General features: G+C 34.5%; 1 protein-coding gene across 1 annotated transcript in view; it reads left to right on the plus strand.

Moving 5' to 3' along the window:
• The window catches only part of ITPR2 (inositol 1,4,5-trisphosphate receptor type 2), a 421,207-nt gene that overhangs the window by 274,828 nt on the left and 134,280 nt on the right, over positions 1–12,099 (plus strand). The window contains exons 38-39 of the mRNA XM_039882456.1: positions 9,941–10,049; positions 11,036–11,223. Of these exons, the coding sequence (XP_039738390.1) occupies positions 9,941–10,049; positions 11,036–11,223 (297 nt within the window). The remainder of the gene's footprint in view (positions 1–9,940; positions 10,050–11,035; positions 11,224–12,099) is intronic.

Here is a 12,099-nt window from a genome sequence, read left to right on the forward strand (position 1 = left end):
ATTATTGACTTACTCTTTCCCATTTTGGGAGTATTAGATCAGCAACCTATAGCTCACTGCAGTGATTTTTTTCTCTCTCCTCTTCAATTTGTTAATTAAATGTAGCCGATATATCTCAAATCACATTTATTGAGTCCTTTAAGGTTTCTTTTCATCCTGAGAATGTTTCGTCTTATTTATTCCAGAGGCTTACTCCAACAGGTGATTCACAAGCCTGTGAAAATCCATGTTCACAGGGCCAAGGCCCTAACAACACGGCACTAACAAACAGCCAGACTTCTGTATTAGCAAACATGCTTTACATGTTAATAAAAAAGGAAGTGTGAATTTCTTAGTGCCCTGGATTCCAGTTTTAGATATGTAAAGTCGTGATGCCATGGTATCTGCCACAGAAAATCAAAATGATTTTCAAAATAGCGTTTAAAAAGACTGTATAAGCTTAAAAGACTTTCTGAAAAAGCCTCTTTCTAAGGTAAGCATTGGGCACTTTGTCCTTTAATCAGCTCAGGCATCTTTAGGTTTATTTGAATGGAGGCCTCATTTTCTTTTGGTAATAATTGTATTGGTGTGTTGAAATGTTGATGAAAATTTAAAGAATTCTAGTTTCCACTACTTTTAAATCTTTGTCTCATAGTCTTTTACTGTGGAATTCTTCAAAAATTGTGATTAACATATAGAACACAATTAGAAGCTAGAGAGCAGATAATTGCTTATACTAGAGTTGGTGAAATATATGATGCCATGGGCAAGAAAGAGTCAAAATTAGGTGTACATAATTTTTTAATGTCATAACAACAAACACTAAAGAAAGAAATGATTTTCATTTCATGATGGAAAAATAAGATAAAATAGAATAACCTTTAATTTGATCATTGATTCCAAATCATGACACACCCTAACATAATATTTTTAAAGAGAATAGTAACTTTATCTTTTTTAAATGACATATTCATACAATATTAGAGATTATGTTGCTAAGTCAGATCCTTGCATGATGTACAGATTCAAGGCGGTTTCTGTGTTTTTCAGTAAAATATAAAAATTCTATTTCAATAGATATATTGTAGCAAGGGAAGAACTTGGACTGGAATTTGGCATATTAATGTGTTTTCTTGCATTACGCCATATCTGTAATTATTAGTTAATATTCTTCCTTCCAATCTTTCAGATTGAAAGTTGGAATTGCTGTTGATTTTTACTTTTAAATGTTCTAACATTTTGCTTTTTGGATTCTAACACCAGTTCCTCCTTGCAGCCACAGAACCATAGTTTATGAGTTTGTATACTAAAAATATTTAATATGCAAGTAACATTGACTATATTGCAAACATTTGCCAATATTATAAGACATGATTACAACATATATCACAGTCCTTAAAGATGGTGCTCTGCACCAAATTCTGTTGATAAATGTAGTGATCACTTATTCAGAATCATTGATTCATACATTTATTCAAAAACGCTTATGGCTACTTAATGTGCCAGGTTTTGTGCTGGATGTTGGAGTCCATGGTCAGCCAAAGGAAAAAAAAAAAGGCACAGTCTCTATGCTTATAAGCTTATATAGTAGAAAGACAGAAATCATTCCAAGGTTGATGTGAATAAATATAAAACTAAAACACATGGTGAAAGTATGTGGTGTTAGGAGAGGATTTAATGATATCTGGCTTGGTAAGGTTAGAGAAGACACACTTATATGGTTGACCTGAGATCTAAAAGTTAAGTAGAAGTTAACTAAGCAAAGCTGGGAGTCCTGGGTGGTGCGTGGGGGTGGGAACTGAAAGCCCGACTGGCAAAAGGGAACGCCTTCTTCTAATATCTTGAAGCAGAAGGGAACATGATAAGACATTGAAAGTCTGTGTGGCAGGAGGAAAATGTAGATTGGTTCAGAGAACAATGATGATAGTGGTCCAAGATTTGTACATGTCAGATCATGAATTCTCACCTAAGCCGCCATAAGGATTTTGATCAGTATTCAAAGAGAGGTGAAAAGCAAGAGAATGTATGTAGGAAGCAGCCATAATTGTGTTTAATATTTCTTGAGTATATTCTTTTAACATAATTTTGAGTATATGAAAAAATTCATACAACAACACTTTTAATTATAAAGCTTAATAGCATAATAGAGACCCACAACCCCCCCAGCCAACTGAAGAATGAGAACATTATAAACAACTTGTATCTACCTATGTGCTCTGGCTGTCCCTCTCAAAGACAACTGTTAGCTTGCATTTTCATACTACACTGCATGTCTTCTAGGACTCGTTTTTTCTTTCTCTCTTTACATTATGTTTATAAGATTTACTAAGGTTGTTATATATTGCTGTGAGGCTCTAGCTCATTCATGTTTACCACTGTATAATATTCCACTTTGGAAATATACCTCAGTTTATTGATCCATTTTCCAGTACGTGTATATTTGGGTTGATTACAAGATTTTTTGTGTTTGTTTGTTTTTGCTTTTTACTTTTTGCTTGTCGTTTTGCTTTCAATGCTAATATGAATGTCTCGGGTGTGGTACTATGTGTCTCCTGCAGCACATGTTTTGGAATTTCTGGATGAGAACGTGTTTTCCAGAATGATTGTACTAATTTTCATTACCATATTTGATACACATATTCTCCAGCACTTGGTTTTGTAAGACTTAATTTTTGACAATGTAGTGGGTGTAAAATGGTGTCTTATTGTAGTCTTAATTTGTATTTTCCTAATTACTATTAAAAGTGAGCTTTTTTTCATGTTTCTTGGCCATATTTCCTTCTTATATGACAAGCTGGTTCGGTTCTTTTGTCCACTTTTTTACCAGATTATTTTTCTCTCACTAATTTGTAATTATTCTTTCTATATTCATGTAGTCTGAATTCTAGTCCTCTGTTGTTCCATAACCCTCTAAATACTGAGTGGAGAATGAATTAGAAGGGCACCAAGTGAATATGAGGAGACTGGTTAGGAAGTATCATCTTTCCCAATGAATAAGCGCTGTATGATAATTTTATAAATATATTTAATATATTTCTTGTGTTAAATATTAGGAAGGAAAATTACTTTGTTTTGACAGGACTTGGAATATTGGTCTTCCTACTAACACTACTTTAAGAAAAGTTGATCTAAATTGGCTTCTGAAGAATCCTGCTTTGTACATGCACTAGGGATGGTTGAGACCTATGCATGTGTAGGTGTTATTTTTATTAAAGTGTAACATACTGATTAAGTTGACTTCAAAGTAATCTACAAAGTGAATGCCGTTTTTCATTTGCCTTGTCTCAAAAAATTGTGAAAGGCTGGAGCTCAATATTTATGTCAGCAGTTAAAGCTAAGGCTGTCTTTATGACACTGGTATTATAATATCCTATATATACCGTTAGTTGTGCAAATCTTATTTTTCTTTAAAAATTAAACAAAATATTACAATAACTGTCTATTTAGCACTTATTGTGGGCTAAGAGCACAAAGCTTTTCATATGTAATTTCTAATCTTTAAAATAGCCCTGCAGTATGGGTATTATAATACACAGATTGGGAAACTGAATCTCAGGATAATTAAGTAAAATTCTTGAGATCAAAAAGCCAGCAGCAGAATCCAGATCCAAACCAATTACATCAGTCTCTGAAACATTCTCATTTCCACTGAGTAAACAACTTTCCAATTCTCGGAGCTTGCATAAATTGTGTGTATTATGTGTTAAATTGTGTGTAACTATTATCTCATTTAATTCTCAAGACCTTCCTTTGAAGTTATACTATGCCAACCTCCTCTTCATTCTATAGATTCCATAAATATTTCTCTCCTATCTGAGGAACTTCTAAATATATTCTGAATTTATTAAACTCTAACTTTATACTTCTTTTGTTGAAATATTTGCATTGATTGATAAATAATGCAAGTACTCATTTTCTCCCTCCTTGTTAAGGAAAATTTCTTTCTAGTTTTTTTTTTGGGAGAAAGGGATAAGTGCCGCCCGTGTGTGTGTGTGTGTGTGTGTGTGTGTTCGTCCATCCGTCTGTCTGTCTGTCAGTCTCTCTCTCTCTCTCTCTATGTGAGTCAGTCCCTTGATAACTCTTCAGAGTCACGTGCTACTCTCACAGTCCCCGTGGCCAGCACACTCTTTATTTTAGATCAGTAGATTATAGCTTGGGGCTTGCGGGCTGCACTAGGATCATGACACTCAGCAAAAACAGGAAGGTGAATGTAGGGCTGCAGAGGGGTGCCAGTCTCACTTCTTTATGTATTGTTTTTCCCTTTTGTTAACACTACCTTGCAAAATTGTACCTGTGTATCTATTTATTGAACGATGTGAAAATATAACAGGAATCACAGCACTTGAAAATCTAAAACAGCAAGCTAAATATGACTTTTTCCATTGTCCAGGAGAAAAATTGTCCCGTTTTTCAGATCAAGGTCAGTTTGCTCATTTGTTTCCATCTCCTCTCACTCCTTTTTTTATCTGTCTGTCTTCTCTGGGACATTCCATAAGCTGAGTCAATTACTGGGCTATGTACCTTACCATATAATCCCTTAGGAACACAAAGTTTTTGCAGAAGCTTTGAAATTGTCACTTAATATTTCATTTTCCTCACCTTTGGTGTGAGTGCACATGCTTGTATTGGCAGCATATTAATTCCATTTTTTCAGTGACAAATAGTATTCTAGTAGGTTTCTATACCATATACCAGGGGATTATGGGCTTAGTGGTGTGTGCACTGCCAATTGTATGTACTTTTATGAGGTAGTGATTTATGATGTGAGCCTAGTAGTTTTGCTTCTATGTGGAAATGGTATGTAGAGCTCATCTGTTCATCTCTTTCTTATTTACCTTTATCTCAACTCTTTATGTTCTGGAGATCAGATGAAGACTATTTATTCAGAAAACTAAAAAATTACAAGCAGAAAAACCCATTCTCAAATACTATTGGTAAGGGGTTGCATAAATTCTCAACCTCTGAATTTAAGCAAGACCCTGCATTAAAATGGCTGAAGCGTATGAGTCTATTGAGTATGATGTCAGTCGGTATGCTTCCTGGAAATAAAACTGTGGGGCTTTTATTATACCACATAGAAATAGTTTCCTTTCCTCCTCACTGGTTTGGGGCACAGACTCATCCCCTAACAAAGCCTTCTCAGCAACCCCGTTTGTCTAGAGGCTAGGATGTTTGATAAATCTGGAATGATGACTGAAGTCATTCTTATCTCCAGCATCATCATCAAATGTTTAATTATCATCATTTACTATTTAACGTTTAAATTTCACAAACAAAATAAAATGATCTAGTGAGAATTATTTATATTGAAAAACAGTGTTATATGTCTCAACTCTACATATTTAAAAATTCTTCTAACATATCTACAGAATCGCTTTATATACCCTTTTCCTAATTCCTGACACATCATAGAAATTTAATATGTCTTTACAATGAAAATTAAAAAAAGGAAGAAGAGAAGATGGAAGTAGATTGTTATTGTGGTTTATGAATAATTGGTTTTAAAAATTTTCCAGTCTTTTATTTTAATAGACTTTTTTACTGGAATTGTTGAGAAATTCATATGCTTTTCAAGATTGTAATGATTGCATTATTATGTTGATGAAGAACATCTTGCGAATGTATATCATAACTACTCCTATTGAAGTTTGTATTCCTCATCTTATGAAAGCTGGGGAAAAGCATCAGGGGAGATGAGACTGGCTTATACTCCTTGAATTCAGTGACCAAGAAATTCAAACCATTAGACAGCTAGATTATAGGAGATTGGCCATGTTTTCCCAAAGGAGTTCCTTGAAGATGTAGTTGATTATAATGGTGGACCTAATGTAATTCCAATAGGGTACAGCTGTTGAAATAATTTATTTTAAATTAAAAATGTATCTTTTAACCCCTGAGAATGAGGATTAATATCTAACTAGATGTGCTATCATTAAATGGAAAGGTTAGGGAAACATCAGTTAGGCTAATACCAAGTTTAATGTGAAAGTGAGACTGTGGAGAACATAGGTAGATGCACTTATCCCCTTGCAAATCTTGCTCAAGCTTATTAGTAGCTAATCATTGGTCTTTGATGAAAAACCTTAAATTAAGCATCTATAGGTTACAGTTATCATTACCTTTTGAATTTTCCGTCGAGGACTAATTTTCTGGGATTCTGATTGTGGTATCATATTTTGATGATGTCTTGATGATATTGTCTACAATGGAAAAAATATTACTTTAGTATGTAATTTTTCCAAGAGAAAGTTAACAAACGTGAAATTGGTACCTTAAATATCAGATCCTTGAACTTTATACTCCTAATGCTATTTACTCCTTTTAAGGTGAACAGAGTTGTGCTCTCTCAAAAATCAAAGAAAAGTTTTAGTCTTCTCTAAATTTTTGTTATCCTTTCTATCTATGAAAGGCAATAATTCCTAAGCTTCTTAATTTTTGATACATTGGAGTTAGTACAACAGGAAGTGGCCAGGAAAAAAACCAGTCTTTCCAGATATTCACAAACTGTCAGCATGACTTCTCTGGCCACAAAAGATGTCTTTTTATGGAGATGTTTTGTTGTAATTTCAGAAGGTGGTTGTTAGTTATCTTGGCTCCGTTACATTGAGCACATCTGGGATGTGTTCACATGAAGACATTGGCTAAACGCTATGTCTTGTGGCCTGGAATTGACTCTGATATTGAAAAGACTGGAAAGGACATTTCTTGCTACTTGGCCTAATCCAACAAAGACACCTTCCATGGGAAGCCCAATCAGGAATTCATTTTGGAATTGAGGAGCGAGTACAGAAGGCAAACTTCTCAATTGTTGCAGAATTCTTTTCAAAATAGCTTAATGTGATTTTAGTTCTTTCCTAAATTTCTGCCATGGCGATTATAGCTCTGAGACAATAATTTACAACTCTGGCACCAGAATTTCTTACAGCACTTCTACAATTACTTTGAGTTAAAGGAATTTGTGGAAAGGACTTGCATCTGTGCTATCACCACTGTAACCCATCACGGATAGTACATGCAGGCCATGAAGAATGCCCCAAGACAAGTTGGAACACAGTACTTGCCTCTTGTCCTTCAAGTTATGACTTGATACTGGACAACATAAATTCATTCTGCTAAACTTGTGATATAGTAATATCTAAAGTTTTTCGATCTTAAATGATTTTGACTAGGACAAACAGAATATATATATAATCCTGTTCTTTCCATACCTATTTTTGTTTTCATTTTTAACACTAACTGTGGAGTTTGAACCAAGAAACAATTTTTTCTACTTTAGTTGAAATCGTAAAGTCCATTTTCTTTGTAAAGTGTATGTAAATGACATCATAAGTATATATTCCAAGGACCGATTCATAGTGGATAAATTAGGATTTTCAGGCAGTTTATCATTTGTTATTTTTGCCTTTTTTTAGTATGTTAGAAATTTTTTCACTTTTGTGGGAAAGTTTAGTATAAAGTGAGAAAGTATGTACAAAAGCACTTTGTAAATTATATTCAATGATCCGGAAAGTATTAACACCAGCAATAGTAACATAAACTGTACATAACTTATATAGTACTTACTGTGTGCCAAGAACTGTTCTACATACTTTACATATTTTCACCTATTTAATCATCACAGAAAACCAATGAGGGTTAAGTGTTTTGACTATTCCATTTGACAGTTGTGGGACTGAGGCACGCACAGGGCAGGGAAGTAACTTGAGTGAGGTCTTCCAGTTGGTGTGTGGTGTAGAGGGGATTGGAGCCCAGGCAGTATGGCCTCAGAGTTAGGAATACAGATGCAGGGAACCCTCTCCCATTTCTCCCATTTCAAATATTATAGTTAGAAAACATATGCTTATAACTAGGCTAGAATCGATAAGGAGAGTTACCCCCTCACTGTTTCTTCCAAGACTAGTCATCATTTTTATGTACTACACCCATGTATGAAAATGTCTCAATATACAAATGATGTGTTATTGAATTGTATACTTGAAACCTATATAATTTTATTAACCAATGTTACCCCAATAAATTTAATAAAAAAGAAAAAAAATCTTGAAGAAAACATGAAACGGGAAGCAATCATAAATTTTGTTTTCTAAAAACTTAAGTATCAACAAATAAAAGTTGCTATAAAGATAACTTCAGATACTTTGCATGTCTACTAAAATTCTTGGCATGACATTTGGGACATGTTTGTTTCACACTGGCTGTGCACAAGACGAACTTTGCTCCGATAGTTAGTGGGGGAGGTATGAATGTAAAGCCTTTTAAGAGTCTATTGTTTCCTCTTCTGTGCTTCCACAGGGCCCAGTATACATCTCTAGTGTGGAACTGACCTTACTGTAAATTCTTTGAGGGGAGGGTTATATCTTTTCACTTAGGAGAGTGCCAAAAACACAGTAGGTATCTAACAAATATTTGTAGAATGAAGAGGAAAGATAGAATGTGTCCATAAGTAAGATGGAAAAAGAGATTTTCATGCAGAGAATATGAGATGAACAAAGAGAAAGACTTAGAAAACTGTGGTTGAGAAATCAGCACATAGTTTGGCTTGGTTAAATAGAGAGAGTGAAGGCACTACTGAAAGCTACAGTTGAAAAGATAGAATAGGTAAGATTTCACAAGTTGGTGTCAAGTTGGGGGCAGGTACTAAGTGATCCCTTAAGTTTGCAGCTTAAATGACAAAAATGGTCGTGATATCCTTAAAATACGTTGAAATTGAAAGGAGACCAGATTTAAGAGAGGAATATTCTGTTCTGAAAAATTGGGTTTAAGGTGCCAGCAGAACCTCCAGATGTAAATAAGGAAATCTAAGTGGAAATAGGGTGCGAAGCTTAGGAGAGCAAGGTCAAGGCTGGAGGAAGCACATTTGGCAGTCAGACCTGCAGAGGCGATTGTGCAACTGAGGATCAGATGAAATTGCTGATAAGGAGAAGGAAGATGAGGAGGGGAGGACAGCAAAGAGAACTGAGGACAAAATCATAAGGGCTTTAGGAAGAAGGATAACCAAAGCATGAGAAATAGAAGGAAAAATGAGAGCCACATGTCACAGCGTAAAAGGGAGATGTACTTGAGGAGTAGGGCATATGGTAAGGCGTGGGGAAGTGACCTGGATTTTGTAGTCAAGAGCTGAGTTCAGGTCTTGCTTTCCACCTGTTAGCTGCAGCTAATTACATACACTCTTTGGTCACAGTTTCCATACCTGCAAGATGGGAATAACACTTCAGTAGTTGATGGGTTCATTTAAATAGTTTAAACAAGTACTCTTTAAATAATATTTTTGAACAACTCTTGTCTATTAAAATAATAATAATCGATAAAATAGAGATTTGGAGTTATCTATATTTCTAGTATACATGCAAGTAACTATATCACAAAATATATTATTTTAAAAATGCCTTATAATCAGTGCAAATTGAAGACTTAGGAATTTTTAAATTGTATGTTTTATGAAGGGGTATACTGTTTTGTGCCCACTATCTTCTGAATAAAGTTCTTGGCGTTTAAACATAATTTACTCTGTCTTATCAATCTTAATTTTTTGAGCACCTGCTGTATACCTAGTACTTCTCTAGCTCTTTTTTACTGGCTTCTTTAATTAAGGCTTTTGCTTTCCAGTTCTTAGGGCATTTTTTAATCTGTTTCTCTTTAGTTGCCACTAATTTATTTCTTACCAACACTGGGACCCCAAGCTTTTGAAGCAATCTCAAGTTTATAGCATTTGTGATTTTCCTAGCACAGTCTATTGAAAATACTGTATTTTATTCTTTATTTCTAGAAGCAGCAAAATTATTATTTTCTTGGAAAATATTTGCAGATTCTTGCCTCAGAAAATATTATGTAATATAAAATTGATTTTTTTCCATGTATCATTGATGAAATGCATTTTAAGTGGCACTTTAATGTACTGATATTTTTCCCTTTTATTAGAAAAAGAAGCAATAACAAACACTTTTTGTATTCTTTTTATTAGGGTAGCACATTAAGAAAAATACTCCTGAATCGATACTTTAAAGGTGATTATGGAGTTGGTATGAATGGACACCTTTCTGGAACCTACTGCAAGTCTGCACAAGGGGGAGGCAAGCCTTATCATTTTTCATTTTAAGACTCTCATAACGTACCTTCATGCTGATACTCTAGGATTTTACTTAAAATAGCACAGACATTCAAAAAATCATTTAAAAAGTATTATTATCAGCCATTAGAAAAGAAAGAAATCCTGCTATTTGCAATAACATGGGGGGACCTAAATGAAATAAGTCAGACAGAGAAACACAAATACTGTGTGATCTTTCTTATATGTCTAATCCAAAAAATCCAAACTCATACAATCAGATCAGATTTGTGGTTGCTTGAGGTGGGGAATAGGGGAATTAAATGAAGGAGGTCAAAAGGTACAAACTGTCAATTATAAAATAAATAACTTTTGGGGATGTAATATATAACATGATGACTAAAGTTAACAACTTGGTGTTGTATATTTGAAAGTTGCTAAGACAGAAGTTTCTAAAAGTTCTTACCACAAGGAAAAAATTATAATTATGTGAGGTGATGAATGCTAACTAATCTTATTGTGGTCATCATTTTGCAGTGAATACATATACCAAATCATTATGTTGTACAGCTTAAACTTGTGTTATATGTTCATTATATCTCAGTAAAACTGAAAAAAATAAATGAAAAACACTATTAACCTTTCTACAACTTCAGGTTCGTGGAACAATGGATTTGAACTTTAGAATTAATTTTGTCTTTTAACTTTGGAAAATAGTTAAACTAAGTCATAACTTATTAACATATAAATTAAAGACAAAATAAAGCTAGTTTTTTCTTTCTAAAGTATTCTTTATTAAGAAAAAGATGTAATTACAGGTGTTATTCATTTAATAAAAAGTTATGTTTTTACAAACTTTTGATCTTTTTTAAAACTCAAGCTTCTATTATATTTAACTTTGTAGGGAAAAAGTCACAATTTTAAATATTCTTAAGATCTAAGAATTTGAAAACCATATATGTTAACAAAATCTGTCATGAAGATTTATTTATATACATTTCCTAACCACAGGAAGCTTTTCTGGACAAGATTCAGATAAGATGGGGATATCAATGTCAGATATTCAGTGTCTGCTGGATAAAGAAGGTGCATCTGAACTTGTCATCGATGTTATAGTGAACACCAAAAATGACAGAATTTTTTCAGAAGGCATTTTACTTGGCATTGCGTTGCTCGAAGGAGGAAATACGCAAACTCAGGTACCTGCTTATCATGCCGAGCATTACATTTGTTATTTGTATTTCTTTTCCTCTTGTCATAGAAACCAAGAGAAAGTAATGTTTTTTTTTTCTTTTAGCTTCTCACGACTATATGTATAAAAAAAACAGTCTCCAATCACATTTTCCTTATAAATTTATTCGATTTACTGTAGAAACTGTAGAGCTTCACAAATTATTCAGTGCAGCAGAGCATTCCTTAAAAGATCCTCTCTAACATCATATCAGAAATTCTGATTTGCTTAGGGAAATTTTAGGCCGACTTTCAGCAGATGAAAATGACATTTCAATTCATCTAAGAATTAGATGTAGTAATTACGAGAGGGAATATACATAACTCCCTCCCACCGTATTTGGTCTTACAGCAGGTCTCAATAACATTCATCACCCATCTCAACATATCCCTCCCCGTGTACTTTTGGGGAAGTTTAGAACAGTAACATTACTTGTTGCCCCCAGCGTCCCAGTGCTCATTACCCTGATTATTTTTTCACTAGCGGCAGCGTCGGGGGAGGCGGGGGAGGGGAAGGGGGGAGAGGAGATGGGAGGGAGAGAAGAACCATTTCATTTGTTCACTCAGATCAGAACAGGGCAATTTGAAAGTCATCCTTCATTTAGTTAGTGCCTTGCTACAAAGAGCAGTTCGCTCCCCTGCACGCAGGAATCAGATCACTGTTTCTAGAAGGCACACGGTTCACTTTGAAACTCCTGCCAAGGTGCCCCTGGGCTCCTCCATGCCCAAAGGCAGAGCACGCTGTGTGAGTTTGAGAGCTGGGAAGTGTTCCCAGAGAAGATGCATCCTCCTGCCACTCACTGACAAGCTCTTTCTAGATTTGCCTTGGTCAGGGAAAGAAACTA

Source organism: Pteropus medius, unplaced genomic scaffold (genome assembly GCF_902729225.1).
Source record: "Pteropus medius unplaced genomic scaffold, Ma_sr-lr_union100, whole genome shotgun sequence".
NCBI lineage: Eukaryota > Metazoa > Chordata > Mammalia > Chiroptera > Pteropodidae > Pteropus > Pteropus medius.